The 22,826-nt window shown below is 41.0% G+C and overlaps 1 protein-coding gene across 6 annotated transcripts in view; it reads left to right on the top strand.

Moving 5' to 3' along the window:
* Nucleotides 1-22,826, top strand: part of DDX50 (DExD-box helicase 50) — a 46,443-nt gene that overhangs the window by 11,453 nt on the left and 12,164 nt on the right. For all 6 annotated transcript variants that reach the window (XM_010362806.2, XM_030941521.1, XM_030941523.1 and 3 more), the window contains 6 exons: nucleotides 245-362; nucleotides 471-656; nucleotides 1,167-1,312; nucleotides 5,781-5,930; nucleotides 21,505-21,666; nucleotides 22,107-22,226. In XM_010362806.2, coding sequence (XP_010361108.2) covers nucleotides 245-362; nucleotides 471-656; nucleotides 1,167-1,312; nucleotides 5,781-5,930; nucleotides 21,505-21,666; nucleotides 22,107-22,226 — 882 coding nt within the window. The remainder of the gene's footprint in view (nucleotides 1-244; nucleotides 363-470; nucleotides 657-1,166; nucleotides 1,313-5,780; nucleotides 5,931-21,504; nucleotides 21,667-22,106; nucleotides 22,227-22,826) is intronic.

Raw genomic sequence — 22,826 nt, 5'->3', positions numbered from 1 at the left:
GGGTTTCACCGTGTTAGCCAGGATGGTCTCGATCTCCTGACCTCGTGATCCGCCCGTCTCGGCCTCCCAAAGTGCTGGGATTACAGGCTTGAGCCACCGCGCCTGGCCTGTGTTGTATCTTTAAATACTATGACATTAATGTAGAGATTCCTGGTTTTAAATGCACATACAGAAAGTCTTCTTGGTTTTAATTCAGATATGTCTTTAGAAAAGTATCTTTTTGTTTTTTAAACCTCTTGCTCAGGTACTTGTTTTGGCTCCAACAAGGGAACTGGCAAACCAAGTAGCCAAAGACTTCAAAGATATAACTAGAAAACTCAGTGTGGCGTGTTTTTATGGTGGAACATCATATCAAAGCCAAAGTGAGTAAATATGTATGATATAAACGCAAAGATGTATTTGATACTTATATTTAAATAAATGTGAAAGTGTGAATTTTACATATTGTTGGCATTTCTCTCTTCTCACAGTTAATCATATTCGAAATGGTATTGACATCTTGGTTGGAACCCCTGGTCGTATCAAAGACCATCTGCAGAGTGGCCGATTGGATCTTTCTAAACTGCGACATGTTGTGCTTGATGAAGTGGATCAAATGTTAGATTTAGGTTTTGCTGAACAAGTTGAAGATATTATTCACGAATCCTACAAAACTGGTATATCCTAATTCAAAATAAGCACATTCGCAATTATTCTTCGATCTTAAATGCAAACGAGTTTTTATTTAATAATTCTTATTGCAGTGTCCCGTGTTCTAACAAAACTAAAATAATTTGTTATCTGTTCTGTCCTTAAAAAAGAAAGTATGATAGCATCTTTTTAACTATTTTCTTAGCTTTCTATGCTTTATTCTGGTTTTTTTTTTTTTTTTTTTTTTTTTTTTTTTTTTTTTTTATAGTCAGTGGTTAGATTTACTAACTCATTTTATTGATTTTTTTGTTCATTGTTCCTTCTTAAATTCTCACCTTCCTTTTAGGTTCAGTTCTCTTCCTATTGTCCCCCAGTTTTGCAAGTTGAAAGTTTTAATACTTGCAATGAAGTCTCTGTGTTAAAAATTCACCCCAAGTTTTAAATTTTTCATTATTTTTTTGAAGCTTGGAATTTTTAAAAGCTGGGTACATCATGGGAAATTAAGAAAACATTTGAATTCTTTTTGTTTATTTAAGATTCTGAAGACAATCCTCAGACTTTACTTTTTTCTGCAACTTGCCCACAGTGGGTATACAAAGTTGCAAAAAAATACATGAAATCCAGATATGAGCAGGTTGACCTTGTTGGAAAAATGACTCAAAAGGCTGCAACTACTGTGGAAGTAAGTAGCTTTCTAGCATGGTAGATTTTAGCTTTTAGTTGGTATTTACTTTTGACATTTGTTGAAGCTAAACTTAAGTTTTGGGTACCTCTTCAGGCCTAATCTTTCTTTTTTGCTCTTAGTAAGACACCAATATATTTTTATAGTCTGAGACTGAGTAGCAGAATAGAATAAATAGAGGGAAAACAAGCACATGAATAGGCAAGTCCTAATAGGAAACACACAAGCAGCCATAGAGACAGATTTGAAGTGTTTGTTTCTCTCTTTAAAGCAGCTCAAAAAACAAAAACAAAAAACAACAAAATATTTACAACGTGACAGGGCTATTTATATTGACTAGAAAAGAATAGTGTGGAGATAATTTGTTAAAGCTGAGGTGAAAAAAAGTTAGATCCTCATCCCATTCCCCTAAACCAAAAAAATTTCTCAAAGATTTGAAAAATTAAGCTGTAAAACAGCTTAAAGCAGATGTAGGTGAATAAAGAGTTTTTTGATTTCAGGAAAGGGAATGCTTTTCTAACATACAAGTTGGGTAGGGCATGGTGGCTAATGTCTATAATCCCAGCACTTTGGGAGCCCAAGGTGGGCAGACCACTTGAGGTCAGGAGTTGGAGACCAGCCTGGCCAATATGTTGAAACCCTGTCTCTACTAATAGAAAAATTAACCGGCCTGGTGGTGGGTCCCTGTAGTCCCAGCTATTTGGGAGGCTGAGGCACGAAAATCACTTGAACCCGGGAGGTGGAGGTTGCAGTAAGCTGAGATTGCGCCGCCGTAATCCAGCCTGGGTGACAGAGGGAGACCCTGTCTCAAAAAAAAAGCCCAGAGAAGTCAGAAGAAGAATCCATAAGGGAAAAGGTTTATGATTTTCACTCCTTGAAAGTTAAACCAATGGTATGTTTAAAAAAAGAATTAGGGCCGGACGTGGTGGCTCACGTGTGTAATCCCAGCATTTTGGGAGGCCAAGGCAGGCAGATCACAGGGTCAGGAGATCGAGACCATCCTAGCAAACATGACGAAACCCTGTCTCTACTAAAAATACAACAATTAGCTGGGTGTGGTGACGCGCAACTAATCCCAGCAACTTGGGAGGCTGAGGCAGGAGACTTGCTTGAACCCAGGAGGAGGAGGTTGCAGTGAGCCAAGATCGTGCCACTGCACTCCAGCCTGGTGGCAGTGTGAGACAACATCTCAAAAAAAAAAGTAATATTTACAGTATTTATGACAGTCAACTAGGTAACGTATGTCATCTTTCTATTTAATAGGTGCATATATATGTGTATGTAGGAAAGACTAGGTGACTAAGTGGATAGTAGTATCTGCAGAATGTAATGCAGTGGTTAAGAATTAGTGATAAAAACCAAATTATGCAATGATGTGTACAAAAATTACACTATTTAAAAAAATACTAAATGGATTCCTTAGGCATTTATGTAAATATGCAAAAGCAGGTTGAAAGAATAAACATCAAATAATGATTACTTCTGGGAAAGGGAGTGCTGGATGGTAAAAAGAAGCTTTGTGGGCGGGGCACGGTAGCTCATGCCTGTAATGCCAGCACTTTGGGAGGCCAAGGCGGGTGGATCATGAGGTCAGGAGTTGGAGACCAGCCTGGTCAACATAGTGAAACCCCATCTCTACTAAAAATACAAAAATTGGCTGGGCATGGTAGTGCATGCCTGTAGTCCCAACTACTCGGAAGGCTAAGGTAGGAGAATTGCTTGAACCCAGGAGGTGGAGCTTGCAGTGAGCCAAGATTGCGCCACTGCACTCCATCCTGGGCAACACATTGAGACTCTGTCTCAAAAAAAAAAAAAAGAGTAAAAAATAAGAAGCTTTGTGTGTTTTGTAATGGTTGAAAGTTTTGCAGTAAGAATGTAAAATGTATCAGTAAAAAAAGTTGATAAGGACATTTTCAAACGTATAAAATTGAATAGTAAATTGAATAGAAAGATTGGATAGTATAAAGAACATGATGTACCCATTACCTATTACTAGTCTTTAACAATGATCTTTTCTTCACCCCTACATTTGAAACAATCCCAGTCATTTCATCTTCAAGGAATAGTATATTCTTCTAAAATGGTGACTAAGGACTCTTTAAAACCACAGTCATTATCATAGTAGAAGAAAAACAGTAATTTATTTATTATTTTTTTGAGACGGAGTTTCACTCTTGTTGCCCAGGCTGGAGTGCAGTGGTGTGAGCTCAGCACAGTGCAACCTCTGCCTCCCCAGTTCAAGTGATTCTCCTGCCTCAGCCTCCCGAGTAGCTGGGATTACAGGCACCCACCACCACACCTGGCTAATTTTTTGTGTTTTTAGTAGAGATGGGTGTTTCAGGATGTTGGCCAGGATGGTCTGAAACTCATGACCTCAGTCTCCCAAAGTCCTAGGATTACAGGCATGAGCCACTGCGACTGGCATAGTAATTCTTATAATCATTAAATACCTAGTGTGCACATTGCCGTTGCTATCTTTTTTAAATAGTTTGTTTGAATCTGGATCCAAATAGAATTCTTACATTGCTACTGATTGATATGAGTCTTAAACATTTTATAGTCTATAGTTCCTATTTTTTCTTTGCAATTTTCTGTTGAAAAAACTGATTTGTTGGCTAGGCGCGGTGGCTCACCTGTAATCCCAGCACTTTGGGAGGCTGAGGCCAGTAGATCACCTGAAGTCAGGAGTTCGAGACCAACCTGACCGGTGAAACCCCATCTCTACTAAAAATACACAAATTAGCAAGGCATAGTGGCACGTGCCTATAGTCCCAGCTACTTGGGAGGCTGAAAAAGGAGAATCGCTTGAACCCAGGAGCTGGATGTTGCAGTGAGCTGACATTGTGCCTCTGAACTCTAGCCTGGGCGACAATGTGAGACTCCATCTCAGAAAAAAAAACAACAGAAAAACTCATTTGTCTTATGAGTTTCCCATAGTCTGTTTTGCTGATTTGCATCCCTGTGGTTTTTATTTTTATTTATTTTTTTACTGTTAATACCACTCAAAGGTGTGGTGGGTTTTCTTGTTTGTTTGTGTTGTGTGTTTCTTTTTGTTTTGAGACAGAGTCTTGCTCTGTTGCCCAGGCTGCAGTGCAATGTTATTCTTTAATATCATTAAAAAATGAAAGCATGATCTCAGCTCACTGCAGCCTCCACCTCCCAGGTTCAAGTGATTCTCCTGCCTCAACCACGTGAATAGCTGGGACTACAGGCATGCGCCACCATGCCCGGCTAATTTTTGTATTTTTAGAAGAGATATTGTTTTGCCATGTTGGCCAGGCTAGTCTGAAGTCCTTATCTCACGTGATCTACCCGCCTCAGCCTCCCAAAGTGCTGGGATTACAGGCGTGAGCCACCATTCCCAGCCTCCATTCCCTTGTTTCTTTATCCACTGTCAATCACTGAGACAGGTATATCTCAATGGATATACCTGTTTTGGATATTTCGTGTACAGTCATGTGCTGCATAACGATGTTTTAGTCAGTGATGGACCATATATACAATGGCACATATTCGATGGTTGTCCCATAAGATTATAATGGAGCTGTCCTATACAGGTGTATCAGTTTTTATCTTTTATGCCATGTTCTTACTGTACCTTTTCTGTGTTTAGATATGTTTAGAGACACACATACTTACCATTGCCTACAGTGTTCAGTACAATAACATGCTGTTTAGGTTTGTAGCCTAGGAGCGATAGGACATATATAGCCTAGGTGTGTGTAGTAGGCTATACCCTAGGTTTGTGTACGTACTCTCTGATATTTGCATAATGATGAAGCCGCCTAACAATGCATTTCTCAGAATGTATCCCTGTCATTAAGCAACGCGTGACTATAAATGTAATCATACAATATGTGACTTTTTATGTCTTGTTTCATTCACTTAGCATATGTTTTTGAGGTTCATTAATATTATAATTTTTATTATGTACAATGAAATGCAAAATCTTTGTACATTTGTCTATTTTTGAAAAATTCATATGTGTGTAACCCAAACCCTTATCACCATATAGAATATTGCCATCATCCCAGAAAGTTCCCTCATGCCCATTCCCAGTTAGTATTCCCGGTTCAGAGACAACCACTGTTCTGATTTTTCTTCCGCAATTGATTGGTTTTGCCTGTTCTGGAACTTCATATAAATGGAATTATACTGTGTGTGCTCATTTTCTGTTAAGACTTTATTCGGCATTTTTTTAAGGTTCATATTGTTCCATGTATATCAGTAGTTGGTTTCTTTTAATTGCTGACTGGTATTCTGTTTGAATATACTGCAGTTTGTTTATTCTTTCATCAGTTTATTGATGGCCATTTGTCTATATTGTTTTTAAGTGCTGCTGAGGAGAGTCTTTGTCTTACAGTCTCCCAGGAAGGCTAATTCTTGACCGGATAGAAAAACTACACAAGAGAAATATTTTAAAATAATTTTAATGAAACAAATACTGTGATATTTTCTTTCTTCAAAGCATTTGGCCATCCAGTGTCATTGGTCTCAGAGGCCAGCAGTTATTGGAGATGTCCTTCAAGTCTACAGTGGGTCTGAAGGGAGGGCTATTATTTTCTGTGAGACCAAAAAGAATGTAACTGAAATGGCCATGAATCCACACATAAAACAGGTAAGTCTTTTTTTCATGCTTTCTGTAATTGAAATTATGGGGATGAATCACTGAACAAAAATTATATTGTCCTTTGTGGACAAGATTTGATAGTCATTCTCAAAATTGAGTTGTAAGACTGGGTGTGGTGGCTCACACCTGTAATCCTGTGACCTGGTAAGTCAGGATAGATTTTATCAGTTTTGTTTGTTTGTCTTGAGACAGGGTCTCCCTGTTATGCCCAGGCTGGAGTGCAGTGGGACAGTCATGGCTCACTGCATTCTTGACTTCCTGGGCTCAGGTGATTCTCCCACCCCAGCCTCTTGAGTAGCTGGGACTACAGGCACGTGCCACAATGCCCAGCTAATTTTTTGCATATTTTGTAGAGATGAGATTTCACCATGTAGCCCAGGCTGGTCTTGAACTCTTGGGCTCAAGCAATTCCCCGCCTTCCCCACTCCCCGGCCCCCGCACCCACCTTGGCCTGCCGAAGTGCTGGGATTATGGATGTGAGCCATCACACCTGACCTCTATCAGATGTTATAATTTTTTTTTTAAACTTTGAAAATGTGATCTGGAAAATATAAAAGTTGAAATAAAATGAATTTCTATGGGTAAGAGAGTAATATTTTAGAGTTGTGTTACAAAACTACAAATTTTTATTAAATTACTAAATCAGAATACTAAATCCATGCGTCTTTTTCTTTCTTAAAAAAATATATTTTGGCTGGGTACGGTGGCTTACGTCTGTAATCCCAGCACTTTGGGAGGCCGAGGTGGGTGGATCGCCTGAGGTCAGGAGTTCAGACCAAGCCTGGTCAGCATGGTGAAACCCCGCCTCTACTAAAAATATAAAAATTAGCCGGGTGTGGTGGTGGGCGCCTGTAATCCCAGCTACTCAGGAGGCTGAGGAAGGAGAATCGCTTGAACCCAGGGGTGGAGGTTGCGGTGAGCTGAGATTGTGCCACTATACTCCAGCCTGGATGACAGAGTGAGACTCCATCTCAAAGAAAAAGAAAAAAATACCTTTTATAGAAAATGTCAAACATGTACAAAAGTTGATAGAATCATGTAATGAACCCCTGTGTATTCATCCACCAGCTTCAATAATTATTTTATTTATATGTTAACCTACGTCCTCTTTCAGAAATATTTTTATGCAAACCCTAGATATCATGTTATTATATCCATAAATGTTTGGGTATGTATCTCTAAAAGAAAAGGATTTTCAGAAAAAAAACCAACAATACAGTTATCACTTCTAAAAAATCAATATTTCAAAATATTAATTCATTTTACATTATCAATTGTCTTAGAAATGTTTATTTTCTTTTATTGTTTGTTTTCTTGAATCTGCATCCAAATAAGATTTTTACATTGTGTGATTATTAAGTCGCTTTTTATATTTGGATTTCTCCTTTATGTATTTTTTATAGCTTTTTTTGTTTAAGAAACTACATTGTCATAAATCTAGAGTATTGCTTCCCCATGATGTCATTTAACATGTTCCTCTGTCTTCTATATTTTCTGAATATTCAGATTTGTTTGTTTGTTTGTTTAGGGCAGAACTACTTCATAGGTGGTGTACTTCTGGCAGGAGATATATGTGTCTGGTTCTTTTTGTGATGCTAACATCCACCAATAATCAGTGCCATCAGTCCTTATGTCAGTGTCTCCAGTCATTTTTGTTGTTTGTGACTTGTTATTGGGTAGATTCCTGAGAAAGGGCTCATGGAAACAGTACTGCCTGTTGATAATATCTTATATGTGACTTTGTACCTGAAAATTATTTTGGCTGTATATAAAATTCTTGGTTCACATTTTCTTTCCTTCATTCTCTTAAATATGTTACTTTAATATGTTACTGTGTTTGGAACAAAGCATCGCTATAAAAAGTGAGATGCCAGTCTAATCTTTTTTCCTTATATGTGATTTTCTTAAAATCTTTTTTCTAAGTGATTTCCTTTAAAAATCAGTAGTTTTACTAGAATATATTTTAGTGGTGTTTTTTGTCAGTTTTTCTGGGTACTCAGTGTGCGCTTTCAATTTGTAGTTTCATATGTATTTTTTAAAAGTTTCGGCCGGGCACGGTGGCTCAAGCCTGTAATCCCAGCACTTTGGGAGGCCGAGACGGGCGGATCACGAGGTCAGGAGATCGAGACCATCCTGGCTAACACGGTGAAACCCCGTCTCTACTAAAAAATACAAAAAACTAGCCGGGCGACGAGGCGGGCGCCTGTAGTCCCAGCTACTCGGGAGGCTGAGGCAGGAGAATGGTGTGAACCCGGGAGGCGGAGCTTGCAGTGAGCTGAGAGCCGGCCACTGCACTCCAGTCTGGGCGGCAGAGCAAGACTCCGTCTCAAAAAAAAAAAAAAAAAAAAAGTTTCATCAAAATTTTCTTGAAGTACAATTTTTAGTGTTTGGTTTTCCAGTTGCTTTGGTTTTCTTCTTTAAGGACTCTTGTTGTGCATATGTTGGCTCTCTTTTTCGAATCTCCTTTGTCACATCAAATCTTTTTCATCTTTTTCCTTATTCAGTTTTCAAAATTTCTCTTTTTTTTTAAGAGACAGGATCTTGCTGTGTTGCCCACATGGGTGTGCAGTGGCTATTCACAGATGTAATCATGGCACCTGATAGCTTTGAGCTCCTGTAGCTGGGATCGTAGGCATGCACCACTACACATGCCTCAGAATTTCCCATTTTTAAGAAATCTGTTGTGTTTATTCAGTCTTTTACTCTTTCTAGTATAGTCTTCATTTGTGAAAAGTTATCTTTTATTTCTACTTCTTTCTTGATTTATTTTATCTCATTGAAAAACTGAAAAGTTTTTCTTGATTTTTGTTCTTTACCGTAGCATTAAAATTTTTTCTTTTAGCAGGCATGGTGGCTCGTACCTGTAATCTCAGCACTCTGGGAAGCTAAATCTGAAGGATTGCTTGAGCCCAGGAGTTCAAGACAAGCCTGGGCAACTTAGTGAGACCCTGTCTCTTAAAAAAAAAAAATTAGCCAGAGGTGGTGGTGTGTGCCTGTAGTCCCAGCTACTTGGGAGGCTGAGGTGGGAGAACTTCATGAGTCCAGGAGCTAGAGGTTACAGTGAGCTATGATTATGACGCTGTACTCTATCCTGGGTGACAGAGTACGACCCTCTCCCTTTTTTTTTTTTGAGAGCCTCCCTCTGTTGCCCAGGCTGGAGTGCAGTGGTACAATCTTGGCTCACTGCAACCTCTGCCTCCTGGGTTCAAGCGATTCTCCTGCCTCAGCCTCTTGAGTAGCTGGGACTACAGGCACGTGCCACTACACCCTGCTATTTTTCGTATTTTTAGTAGAAACAGAGTTTCACCATATTGGCCAGGCAGGTCTCAAACTCCTGACCTCGTGATCCGACCGCCTCGGCCTCCCAAAGTGCTGGGATTACAGGTGTGAGCCACCGCACCCAGCTGAGTATGACCCTTTCTCTAAAAAAAAAAAAATCTGTGTTTGTGTGTGTGTGTGTGTGTGTGTGTGTGTGTATGATTTTTAAAACTTTTGTGTATTTTTTATGTATTTAATATATATAATATATATTTTATTTTATTTTATTTTTTCTGAGATGGGGTCTTTGTCACCCAGGCTGGAGTGCAGTGGCATGATCTTGGCTCACTGCAGCCTTCACCTTCCAGGTTCAAGTGATCCTCCCACCTCAGCCTCCTGAGTACCTGAGACCACAGGTGCGTGCTACCATGCCTGGCTAAGTTTCATTTTTGTAGAGATGGGATCTCTCTAAGTTGCCCAGGCTGCTCTTAATCCTGAGCTCAAGCGATCCACTTGCCTCTGCCTCCCTAAGTGCTGGGATTACAGGCGAGAGCCACTGTGCCCAGCCAATATATGATATATATGTATATTTTATTTTATTTCTTATTTTTTTGTTTTTTATTTTTTTGAGACACAGTTTCACTCTATCACCCAGGTGGAGTGCAGTGGCAAGATCTCGGCTCACTGCAACCTGCTCCTCTTAGGTTCAAGCGATTCTTATGCCTCAGCTTCCAGAGTAGCTGGGATTAAAGGTACACACCACCATACCTGGCTAATTTTTGTATATTTAGTAGAGATGGCGTTTTGCCATGTTAGCCAGGCTGGTCTCAAACTGCTGACCTCAAGTGATCCATCTGCCTCGGCACTCCTAAGTGCTGGGATTATAGACGTGAGCCACCGTGCCCAGTCATATATGTTTGAGTTCATTCAAAATGGTATGCTTTTATTTATTTTGTGGATAAGCCTTTCTAGATCACTTTATTTGTGGAGGTAGTCTGCTTTTTTTTTTTTTTTTTTAAAGATGTAGTCAAGCTCTGTGACCCAGGCTGGAGTGCAGTAGTGCGATGTCAGCTCACTGCAACCTCTGCCTCCTAGGTTCAAGTGATTCTCCTGCCTCATCCTCCAGAGTAGCTGGAATTGCAGGTGCCAGCAGCACACCCAGCTAATTTTTGTATTTTTAGTAGAGATGGGTTTTCACCAAGTTGTCCAGGCTGGTCTAGAACTCCTGACCTCAAATTATCACCTAGGCCTCCCAAAGTGCTGGGATTACAGGCATGAGCCATCGTGTCTGCCAAAAAAAAACTTTTTTTTCAAGAGACAGGGTCCCACCATGTTGCCAGCATTGGAGTACCTTGGCACAGATGCAGTAATAGCACACTGCAGCCTCTAACTCCTGGCCTTAAGGGATCCTCTCTCATCAGCCTCCTGAGTAACTGGGATTACAGGCATGTGCCACTGCTCCCAGCTTATTCTGTTTCCTCTTTTTTTCCTTCCTAATTACTTTCTGTGAGATTTGAGTGTGATCTTTTCTGTTGCTCATTTTTAGATTAAGTTAAACTTTTTGAACTGTAGATGGGAAGGTATTGGTGAGAATGCTTCTGGCGTCACAGCTCTAGAGCTGCTGCTTCTGTTATTTTTGTTAGTGCTTAAAATATAGTCTGTAAATTATATCTGAGTGAAGCTGTTAAAAAAAGGTCTACTTTCTGGCTCTAGCTGTGTCTTTCCTCACTTTTCTCTGTATCTTTTTTTTCCTTTGATCCTGTTATTCTTGGCATCCTTAGTTTAGATCCTCTGTCCTGCAGTTTCTCCTCAGTATGGGGCTTTGTCCCGGAAAGTGAACATTGGCTGTTAGTTTAGAAAGTTTATATAGGGCCCAGCTTGCTCCAGTCCCCGCAGACCTTAACTCTGGCTCCTCACAATCACCCTCAAGTATATAAAAATCCTCCCAGATTCAGCTGCTGTTGTCAACAATTTGTTTGAGAATATGCCTTCCAGGTAGCTTTTCATTATGCTTTCAAGATGGCAGACCTGAAAGACTAGGTCCCTGAATTGCCTGTTCTTAGGACTAGCAAATTCCCCCACATAGATAAAAGAATTTATCCTTCCCTGCTCATTTTTTTTTTGAGAAGGAGTTTTGCTCTTGTTGCCCAGATTGGAGTGCAGTGGCGTGATCTTGGCTCACCACAACCTCTGCCTCCCAGGTTCAAGTGATTCTCCTGCCTCAGTCTCCCAAGTAGCTGGGATGACAGGCATGTGCCAACATGCCCAACTAATTTTTTTTTTTTTTTTGTATTTTTAGTAGAGACAGGGTTTCTCCATGTTCGTCAGGCTGGTCTTGAACTCTCGACCTCAGGTGATCTGCCTGCCTCGGCCTCCCAAAGTGCTGGGATTACAGGCATGAGCCACCGCACCTGGCCTCCGCTCATGTTTTGGAAATCATGAGACTACTTTGTCACTTGTTTGTTACGTGTGTTGTCTGTGGATTTTTAGTTTTGTTATCCTAGTTGATGTGTGTTATGTGGGAACTAGAGACTCAAAGTCACTGTCTTCCCCTGTGTCATTTTAACTAATTGTGTAGCATTAGCTTTGATATTTAAATGTCCAGTATAGGCCAGGCATGCGTGTAATTCTAGCACTTTGGGAGTCTGATGTGGGAGGATCACTTGAGGCCAGGAGTTTGAGACCAGTCTGGGCAGTATAATGAGACACCATCTCTATAAAAAGTTAAAAATTAGCCAGGGCCAGCTGCAATGGCTCACACCTGTAATCCTAGCATTTTGGGAGGCCGAGGCATGTGGATTGCCTGAGCTCAGGAGTTCGAGACCACCTTGTGCAACATGGTGAAACCTGGCCTCCACTAAAATACAAAAAATTAGCCAGGTGTGGTGGTGCACACCTGTAGTCCCAGCTACTTGGGAGGCTGAAGGACGAGAATCACTTGAACCTGGGAGGCAGAGGTTGCAGTAAGCCGAGATCGCGCCACTGCACTCCATCCTGGGCAACAGAGCAAGACTCTGTCTCAAAAAAAAAAAAAAAAGAAAGAAAAAAAATTAGCCAGGTGTGGTGGCACATTCCTCTATTCCTGTCTACTTGGGAGGCTAAGGCAAGAGGATTGCTTGAGCCCAGGAGTTAGAGGTTGCAGTGAGCTATGAACATGACACTGCATTCCAGCCTGGGTGACAAAGTGAGACCCTGTCTTTTAAAAAAATTAAAAAAGGCCGGGCGCGGTGGCTGACACCTGTAATCCCAGCACTTTGGGAGGCCGATGTGGGCGGATCACGAGGTCAGGAGATCGAGACCATCCTGGCTAACACGGTGAAACCCCGTCTCTACTGAAAAATAGAAAAAATTAACCAGTCGTGGTGGTGGGCACCTATAGTCCCAGCTACTTGGGAGGCTGAGTCAGGAGAATGACCTGAACCCAAGAGTCGGAGGTTGCAATGAGCTGAGATCACGCTACTGAACTCCAGCCTGGGCGACAGAGTGAGACTCCATCTCAAAAAAAATAAAATAAAATAAAATAAAGTCCTCTATAAATAGATATTTGCTAAATAGTGAAAGAGTGGTAGAGGGTAATTGATTTGCTTTTCTTTTCGTTGCTTTAAAATATTCAGTAGCAGTTGTTTTGCAGAAACCATTTTTTAATCTTGAAGAAATTGCCTTGCTACAAAGGCTAGGGGAGAATTCTCCTCTCAGTGGACAATAATCTGTTTCTGTGATTTGGAGAATGGAATTCTCCATTCTCCATTCTGCTGCGTGACTTTTCTATTTAGGTAGAACATACTGGTAGTATCTTATTACGAGTTATATGGGATTTTATGGATTAACCAGAGAACCTGAATAGTTTCTTTTTTTTTAGTTTAAAATTGTAATTTACTTGTAAAAAGACAGATTTTACTTGGTTTCCCCCAGAAACGAATGCCTTCTAAATTCTGAACAGCTGGGTTTGGTTGTGCACCTGTAATTCCGGCTACTCAGGAGGTTGCGGCGGGAGGCCCCAGGCAACACAACAAGAACCCCTTCTCTGAATGAATGAATGAATCATTAAACAGTCTGTGTCTCTCACAAAGAGAGAAACACACACACACGTTTGGAAAAAAAATTACTCAAAAGTTGGATACCTGGAAACCATCGCTGATACCATGAATGTAGTATGTTCCTCTAGGACAAATTATCAAGTGAAAAAAACCCTGTGTTTTTTTGTTTTGTTTTGTTTTTAGACAGGGTCTTACTCTGTCACCCAGGCTGAAGTGCAATGGTGTGATCATGACTCACTGCAGCCCCAATCTCCCAGGCTCCAGTGGTTCTCCCACCTCAGCCTCCCAACAAGCTGGGACTACAGGCATGCACCATGACACCTGGCTAATTTTTTATTTTTTGTAGAGACAGGATCTCCTTGTGTTACCCAGACTGTTCTTGAACTCTTAGCCTCAAGCAGTCCTCCCACCTTGGCCTCCCAAAGTGCTGGGATTACAGGCATGAGAAAAAAACCTGTGTTGCAATTGAAAAATTCACTATGAAAAACTGTCTAACTTATTTAAAGTATATTTGTTTATAACTTTTTTCAAAAATTAGATGTTTCTTTTCTTGAAATATTTTCCTTAACTTGGGTTATATGATAACCACGCAGGTTTATTTTCTTCTTTGGCTAACCTTTCCCAGTTCCTGCTGATCTTTTTGTATTCTTGTCTGTACTTTAAATATTGGCGTTCCTCATGGATCTGATTCTTACTCTACATATTTTTCATGGAGGAAAAAAGAATAGTGATTAATAGCACAGACTTGGGAGTCAGATTGGGGTTTAAATCTTAGTTGTGCTACTTACTAGCATAATTTTATACCTATGTACATATGTACACATACTTATGTATATATATTGTCCTGCTCTTACGAAGTGGTATTTCAAGTATCTGCTTTTGGTGAAGAAAAAGTAAATTAAAAAAAATATGTATTAGCCAGGTGTGGTGGCCCATGCCTGTTATCCCAGCACTTTGGGAGGCCAGGGTAGAAAGGTTGCTTGAGCCCAGGAATTTGAGACTAGCGTGGGCATTTCATTTATATAGTAGATATATTTTTAAAGGGAGTCTTATGCATAAATTAAACATCTTAAAATGTATTATGGAAATTGTATTAATTAAGCTTCCTATTTAAAGGGATACTTTTGAGCCGGCCACCATGGTTCATGCCTGCAATTCTAGCTACTCAGGAGGCTGAGGTGGGAGGATCTCTTAGCCCAGTATTTTGAGGTTGTAATGAGCTATGGTTTTGCCATTGCACTGTAGCTTGGGCAACACAGCAAGATTCCATCTCTTAAAAATGAATGAATAAGGCCAGGCTTGGTGGCTCACACCTGTAATCCCAGTACTTTGGGAGACTGAGGCGGGTGGATCACTTGAGATCAGGAGTTCGAGATCAGCCTGGCAAACATAGTGCAACCCCACCTCTACTAAAAATACAAAAATTAGCTGGGCATGGTGGCACGTGCCTGTAATCCCAGCTACTTGGGAGGCTAAGGCACGAGAATTGCTTGAACCCAGGAGGTGGCGGTTGCGGTGAGCTGAGATTGTGCACCACTGTACTCTAGCCTAAGAGAGAGTGAAACTGTGTCTCAATAAAATAAAATAAATTAAAATAGAATAATAATAAAAGGATGTTTTTGAAATTAAAAGAATTTCCCTGGGAAGCCAAGACAGGAAAATTTATTGAGGCCAGGCATTCAAAAGTGGCCTGGGAAACATAGCGAGACTGTCTCTACAAAAAATAAAAAAATTGCCTAGGTGTGGTGGGACACACCTGTGGTCCAAGCTACCGAGGAGGCTAGATGTGGGAAGCATTTCTTGAGTCCGGGAGGTCGAGGCTACAGTGAGCAATGATCATGCCACTGCACTCCACCCTGGGCGACAAAGTGAGACCCTGTCTCCAAAATAAATAAATAAAAAGTTGATATTAAAAATTACTTTCTTTTGTACCATTTTAACATTTAGATGTGCCAGGCACGATGGCCTGTGTCTGTAATCCCAGCACTTTGGGAGGCCAAGGCAGGAGGATCACTTGAGCTCAGGAGTTCAAAACCAGCCTGGGCAACATAGTGAGACTTCGTCTCTGTTTTATTTTAAAAAAAAATTGTTTATTTAAAGCATTTTGCATACCGCATTTATTTTCTTGAAGCAAGGAGTCAATTAGTATAGGAATATAGAAGTATAGATATGTATAGAAAGATCTAATCACTCCTATGGCTCCAGTTATTGAGTATATGCTAATGATAGGCAAATCTTTTTCTCACTGGGATCTGCCTCAAGAATACTAGACCTACTGGCTAAAGACACACCAACCTGTATGTTTCTAAACCTAAATTAATTAATTTTCTACACTCCTGTACGCACTCTGTCTCCAGCATTATCCGTTGCTTAAACCAGAAATTTGTGTATCACTCTTGAGTTTATTCCTTATCCTTGGCCATCCAGCCAACTACATAGTATTTTTGGATTCTGTCTCCTATGGTTTAAAGTGTTCTGTTTATTTATTTATTTTTTTTTGAGACGGAGTCTTGCTTTTTTGCCAGGCTGGAGTGCAGTGGCATGATCTCGGCTCGCTGCATCCTCTGCCTCCCGGGTTCAAGCAATTCTCCTGCCTCAGCCTCCCCAATAGCTGGTATTACAGGTGTGTGCCACCATACCCCACTAATTTTTGTATTGTTAGTGGAGACGGGGTTTCACCATGTTGGCCAGGCTGGTCTGGAACTCCTGACTTCAAGTGATCCACCCATCTTGGCCTCCCAAAGTACACAGATTACAGGTATGAGCCACTGTGCCCAGCCTTGTCCATTTCTTTCTTTCTTTTTCTTTTTTGAGATGAAGTTTCGCTCTTGTCCCCCAGGCTGGAGTAGAATGGTGTGATCTCGGCTCACTGCAACCTCCGCCTCCCGGGTTCAAGCGATTCTCCTGCCTCAGTCTCCTGAGTAGCTGGAACTACAGGTGCACATCACCACATCCAGCTAATTTTTGTATTTTTAGTAGAGACAAGTTTTCACCATTTTGGCCAGGATAGTTTCAATCCCTTGACCTCATGATCCGCCCACCTTGCCCTCCCAAAGTGCTGGGATTATAGGCGTGAGCCACTGCTCCCGGCCTCATTTTTTTTTTTTTTTTTTTTTTTTTGAGATGGGGGCTGGAGTGCAGTGGTGTGATCTCGACTAACTGAAACGTCCGTCCTCCGCCCCCCGGGTTCAAGTGATTCTCCTGCCTCAGCCTCCCTAGTAGCTGGGATTATAGGCATGCACCACCATGCCCGGCTAATTTTTGTATGTTTAGTGGAGACAGGGTTTTGCCATGTTGGCCAGGCTGGTCTGGAACTCCTGACCTCAAGTAATCCGCCCACCTCGGCTTCCCAAAGTACTGGGATTACAGGTGTGAGCCACTGTGCCCTGCCTGGTCCATTTTCTTTCTTTCTTTCTTTTCTTTCTTTTCTTTCTTTTCTTTCTTTCTTTTCTTTCTTTTCTTTCTTTTCTTTCTTTTCTTCTTTCTTTCCTTTTTTCTTGTTTTGTGATGGAGTTTTGCTCTTGTTGCCCAAGCTGGAGTCCAATGATGTGATCCCAGCTCACTGCAACCTCTGCCTTCTGGGTTCAAGCGATTCTCCTGCCTCAACCTCCTGAGTAGCTGGGATTACAGGTGCCCGCCACCATGCCCTTCTAAGTTTTGTATTTTTAGTAGAAACAAGGTTTCACCACATTGGCCAGGCTGGTCTCAAACTCCTGATCTCAGGTGATCCACCTGCCTTGCCCTCCCAAAGTGCTGGGAATACAGGCATGAGTCACTGCGTCCAGCCTCCATTTATTTCTTACACCAGTTGCAGAATCTAAAAGTCTGAGAATCGTGTATAATGTATCTGTTTCCTTTATACATAATTTCTACTCCCTTGAATATGTCCTTGCAATTTTATCAACTAGTAGTTCTTGAATTCAGTTATGGTGTAGCCCCTACTTACCTTTCCAGCTTCATCTTTTTTTTTTTTTTTTTTTTTTTGAGACGGAGTCTCGCTCTGTCGCCCAGGCTGGAGTGCAGTGGCGCAATCTCAGCTCACTGCAAGCTCCGCCTTCCGGGTTTACGCCATTCTCCTGCCTCAGCCTCCCGAGTAGCTGGGACTACAGGCACCCGCCACCTCGCCCAGCTAGCTTTTTGTATTTTTTAGTAGAGACGGGGTTTCACCATGTTAGCCAGGATGGTCTCGATCTCCTGACCTCGTGATCCGCCCGTCTCGGCCTCCCAAAGTGCTGGGATTACAGGCTTGAGCCACCGCGCCCGGCTCCAGTCTCATCTTATACTTCCCTCTCATTTTTTCATTTTGTGCACACGCGCCATACATGCCATGGTTTTTTTTTTTTTTTTTTTTTTTTTTGGGTGGAGACAGGGTCTCACGCTGTCCCCTAGCCTGGAGTACAGTGGCGCAATGGCTTATTGGAGCCTCAACTGCTTGGGACCAAGTGATCCTCCCACCTCAGCCTCTCAAGTAGCTGGGATGACACGTGTGTGTCCCTACACCTGGCTAACTTTTTATTTTTTATAGAGATGGTATATCTTTATGTAGCCTAGGCTGGTCTTTTTTTTTTTTTTTTTGAGACGGAGTCTTGCTCTGTCGCCCAGGCTGGGGTGCAGTGGCCGAATCTCAGCTCACTGCAAGCTCCGCCTCCCGGGTTTACGCCATTCTCCTGCCTCAGCCTCCCAAGTAGCTGGGACTACAGGTGCCCTCCACCTCACCCAGCTGTTAGGCTGGTCTTTAACTCCTGGGTTCCAGCAGTCCTCCCACCTTGGCCTCCCAATGTGTTGGGATTATAGGCATGAGCCACCATGCTGGTCAGCTCTTGAATTTGTAGTCTACCTTGCCTAGCAACTCCTACTCATCCTTCAGATCTCAGTCCAAACCATCATTTTTTAGGGAATCCTTTCTTGCCCCAAGTTAGGTCAGGTTGTCCTCTTACAAAGCCTCATTGCCTCTTAGACCCGTGCATCATCCATTACATTCATTATCTAAATTTATTTGTGTGCCTAATTATTTGATTAATGTTCATCCTTCTGACCAGGATATGAAGACTATGAGGACAGAAGCAGTCTTTTTTTTTTTTTTTTTTTTTTTTGAGACGGAGTCTCGCTCTGTCGCCCAGGCTGGAGTGCAGTGGCGCAATCTCAGCTCACTGCAAGCTCCGCCTTCCGGGTTTACGCCATTCTCCTGCCTCAGCCTCCCGAGTAGCTGGGACTACAGGCGCCTGCCACCACGCCCGGCTAATTTTTTCTATTTTTAGTAGAGATGGGGTTTCACTGTGGTCTTGATCTCCTGACCTCATGATCCTCCCGCTTCGGCCTCTGAAAGTGCTGGGATTACAGGCGTGAGCCACCATGCCTGGCCAGCAGTCTTATTTTTTGTTCACTTTTTTATCCCTAGTGCCCAACATGTTGTAGGTCATTATATATTTGTGGAGTAATAGGTGGTCATTGCCACCACCTTAGTGAGGCCACTGATAACTCTTTATTTCCTTTTTTAGAAACCGGGTATTGCTCTGTCATCCAGGCTGGTGGGTGGGTGACAGAACCTAAAAAATAAATGTATATATATATATATAGAGAGAGAGAGACGGAATCTTGCTGTGTCGCCCAGGCTGGAGTGCAGTGGCACAATCTCGGCTCACTGCAACCTCCGCCTCCCAGGTTCCAGTGATTCTCCTGCCTCAGCCTCCTGAGTCTCTGGGATTACAGGCATTTGCCACCATACCCGGCTACTTTTTTAGTGTTTTTAGTAGAGACGGGGTTTCACCATGTTGGTCTCAAACTCCTGACCTCAGGTGATCCGCCTGCCTTGGCCTGCCAAAGTGCAGGGATTACAGGCGTGAGCCACTGTGCCCGGTCGTATAATTTAATACGTTCATGATATTTTCCTGTTTATAATCATTCAATTGTTTCATATTGTCCTCAGGATAAAGTTTATATTCTATTCCAATCTCATCTCTCACTCCCTATCCTCTCACCCCTGCTCCCTTTTCACTCTGTTTCAGCAGTGCTCAAATATTTATAGGTTTCACTCCCCACTCTTTATGTATGATATTTCTTCTACCAGGATCTCCCTAGCCTTCTGCTCCTTCTTTTACCTAGTAGTTCCTTACGATGTTAGGTGTCAGCTTCAGTGCTGCTTTCCCCTCAAACAAGATTGAGTTAGATTTCCCTCCTAAGTATTCCTGTAGCACTCTGAACCTACACCTGTGATAGCACACGTCATACTTACTGAAGATGCCTGTCAGCTGGTGGCCCCAGAGTTGTGTTTCTTTATGAATGTTCTAGAACCAGGTATAATTCTGACAGATAGCAAGTGTTCACTGAATTTATTCATGTATGCATTAAACTATTTATATACCAAGGCTGAAATACTGTTGGGGTTAAATTATTGTTGTGAACTTTAGTTTTTTGAGATGGAGTCTCGTTCTGCCGCCCAGGCTAGAGTGCAGTGGAGTGATTATGGCTCACTGCAACTTTCACTTCCCGGGTTCACATGATTCTCCTGCCTCAACCTCTTCAGTAGCTGGGATTACAGGCGTGCACCACCACACCTGGCTAATCTTTGTATTTTTAGTAGAGATGAGGTTTCACCATGTTGGCCAGGCTGGTCTTGAACTACTGAGTTCAAGTGATCCACCCACGTCAGCCTCCCAAAGTGCTGGGATTACAGGCGTGAGCCACTGAGCCCGGCCTGGTCATTGTTATGAACTTTTTGACTTTAGTATAGTGGCCAGGAATACTAGGAAGTGTATTTATAATACCAGGAAATTTGCACCAGAGATGAAGATTAACCTAATATAAATAGGTTCAGCATCACTAAAAATTACAGACATGTAAATTAAAACATCATTGGGAAAGTATTTTTGCCTATTAAATTCACAAAGATTACAATGATTTATAATATGCAAACTGGGTGGGGTATGATGAAATAAATATTCATAGAGTATTTAAGAATAAAAGGTACACAACTTTTTTTGTAATACAGTTTTTTTATAATACAGTTTCTGTTAAAATGCTACGTGTTCATAATTTTTGACCCAGAAATTCAACTTCTAGATATGTATCCTACTGAAATATACAGATACTGAGGCATCCAGAGATACAAGTACAAAGTTGTTCATTGCAACATTGTTTCTTTCTTTCTTTCTTTTTTTTTTTTTTAAGACAAAGCTTTATTCTTGTCCCCCAGGCTGGAGTGCAATGGCATGATCTCAGCTCACTGCAACCTTCGCTTCCCGAGTTCAAGCAATTCTCCTGCCTCAGCCTCCCAAGTAGCTGGGATTGCAGGTGCTTGCCATCACACCCGGCTAATTTTTTGTATTTTTAGTAGAGACAGGGTTTCACCATGTTGGCCAGGCTGGTCTCAAACTCCTGACCTCAGGTGATCTGCCTGTCTTGGCCTCCCAGAGTTCTGGGATTACAGGCATGAACCACCGCGGCTGGCCCATTGCAGCATTGTTTCTAAAGGTGAAAATTTGAATACAGCCCAAAAGTTCATCAGTAGGATCCATATGAATAAATTATATACAGTTTAAAAAAATTAAGTAGCATTTTATCTGTAGATGTGGATAGCTAAGATACACTAAATTTATAAAGTAGGTTACAAAACCCTACCTATGTAATATCTCATGTTATAAATAAATACATAAAGTCATAGTATATGCTTGTGTAATGTGAGTATGTGTGTATTTAAAAAAAAAAAAAAAAAGTGGCCGGGTGTGGTGGCTCACACCTGTAATCCCAGCACTTTGGGAGGCTGAGGCCGGCAGATCACCTGAGGTCAGGAGTTCAAGACCAGCCTCATCAACATGGTGAAACCCTGTTTCTTCTAAAAATACAAAAATTAGCTGGGCATGGTGGCAGGCACCTGTAATCCCAGCTACTCGGGAGGCTGAGGCAGGAGAATCACTTGAACTCGGAAGGTGGAGGTTGCAGTGAGCCAAGATCACTCCATTGTACTCCAGCCTGGGCAGTAAGAGTGAAACTCTGTCTGGGAAAAAAAAAGAAAAAAAAGTCTGACAGAATATTTACCAAACTCTTAGCAGTGAATTATTTCTAAGTGACTAGTATTAGGGAAGCTTTTACATTTTATGTTAAATATTTTCTGTCATGTTTGACTTTTTTTAAACAGTAACCATGTGTTGTTAAAATTACCAAAATAAGATTTAAAAACATGCAAAAGGAGCACAGACTAGATGATGTTGTGGTGCTATCAGTTGCAAGTATGAACTATACACTTAATTTTCTCCCCCTTTCTCAAATAGAATGCCCAGTGTTTACATGGGGACATTGCACAGTCACAAAGAGAAATTACACTAAAGGGCTTCAGAGAAGGTAGTTTTAAAGTTTTGGTGGCAACCAATGTGGCTGCCCGTGGTTTGGACATTCCTGAAGTTGACCTGGTGATTCAAAGTTCTCCTCCTCAGGTAGGAAATGGGATTTGATTTGGGAAAAATAAGAACAATTTTATAAATTCCCATTTGATTTACAACATATTGCTTGGGATGTGAAAAATATGTCATCTCTTCTTGCTCTTAGCCATTTTTTTGTTAGTGTGGTATTAAATTGATCAGATTCTGATACCTTTGCAGATGATTAACTCTGTTGTTTGGATTTGAAGCATGGAGCAACAAAATCAGGCAGAGAATTTTAAAAAGTTGCCATGTAAAAAAACCTGGGATGAAGTGGATTAAAAGGTTTTAAATCATACTGCCTTTACCCCAAAATCCACACATATAATTGTTTGGAATGTTGAAAAGGGCAACAGTATTGAAATAAATATATTATTATTAACATTATTATTTGGATTCCAGAATGACTGGAACTTGCTAGAGCTTTAAAAAGTATTACCTCTTATAATCTTTAGGATGTTGAGTCCTATATCCATCGCTCTGGACGCACAGGTAGAGCTGGACGGACAGGGATTTGTATATGTTTTTATCAACCAAGAGAAAGAGGTCAACTAAGATATGTGGAACAAAAAGCAGTAAGTAGAGTTAAATTATTTCAGGCTTATTGTCTAAATGGTGCCTTAAAAGAGAGTTCTTATATTTATTCTCACAAGTAGGTCTTCATAACTTTTCTCAATTTAAGCTGCATTTGGATGTGAAGCCTGCGGAGATCTAAATTTATATTAGCTTCAAGACTTTAATACAGCTTTTATTTTGAAGACAGTGGAGCTGACTTTCTCATCTTTTCCTTGAATTTCTCTCTTCATACTAAAATCAGAAGTGCATTGTGATTTCACTGCTTCTTAGTCCAGCATTGTAAATGGGTGACTAAAAGATTGTCTTGGAATAATAGTTAAGATTCTTTTAAGTAATGGTACAAGTTTCTTGAGAAACTGTACATTTTCTGTGGTCTGAATTTTCAGTTTTTCCCAATTTTATGTGTTTTTATATGCTATTTCATATACTTTGTAAAATAAGGAAAAAAGATGATAGATTTAAACATCTTTTTTTTTTTTTTTCCCCCAAATCAGGCTTGTTTTACAAGTGAAATTCTGTGATTGTAACTAAGGGGCAATTCAAAAAATTATTTTTCTCTTTCTGAAATTTGTAATTGATTATTTATTAGAAAAAAACAG

The sequence above is a fragment of the Rhinopithecus roxellana genome, chromosome 11, assembly GCF_007565055.1.
Source record: "Rhinopithecus roxellana isolate Shanxi Qingling chromosome 11, ASM756505v1, whole genome shotgun sequence".
NCBI lineage: Eukaryota > Metazoa > Chordata > Mammalia > Primates > Cercopithecidae > Rhinopithecus > Rhinopithecus roxellana.
The sequence above is the reverse complement of the archived record's forward strand: the minus strand, read 5'-3'. Positions and strand labels throughout refer to the sequence as shown.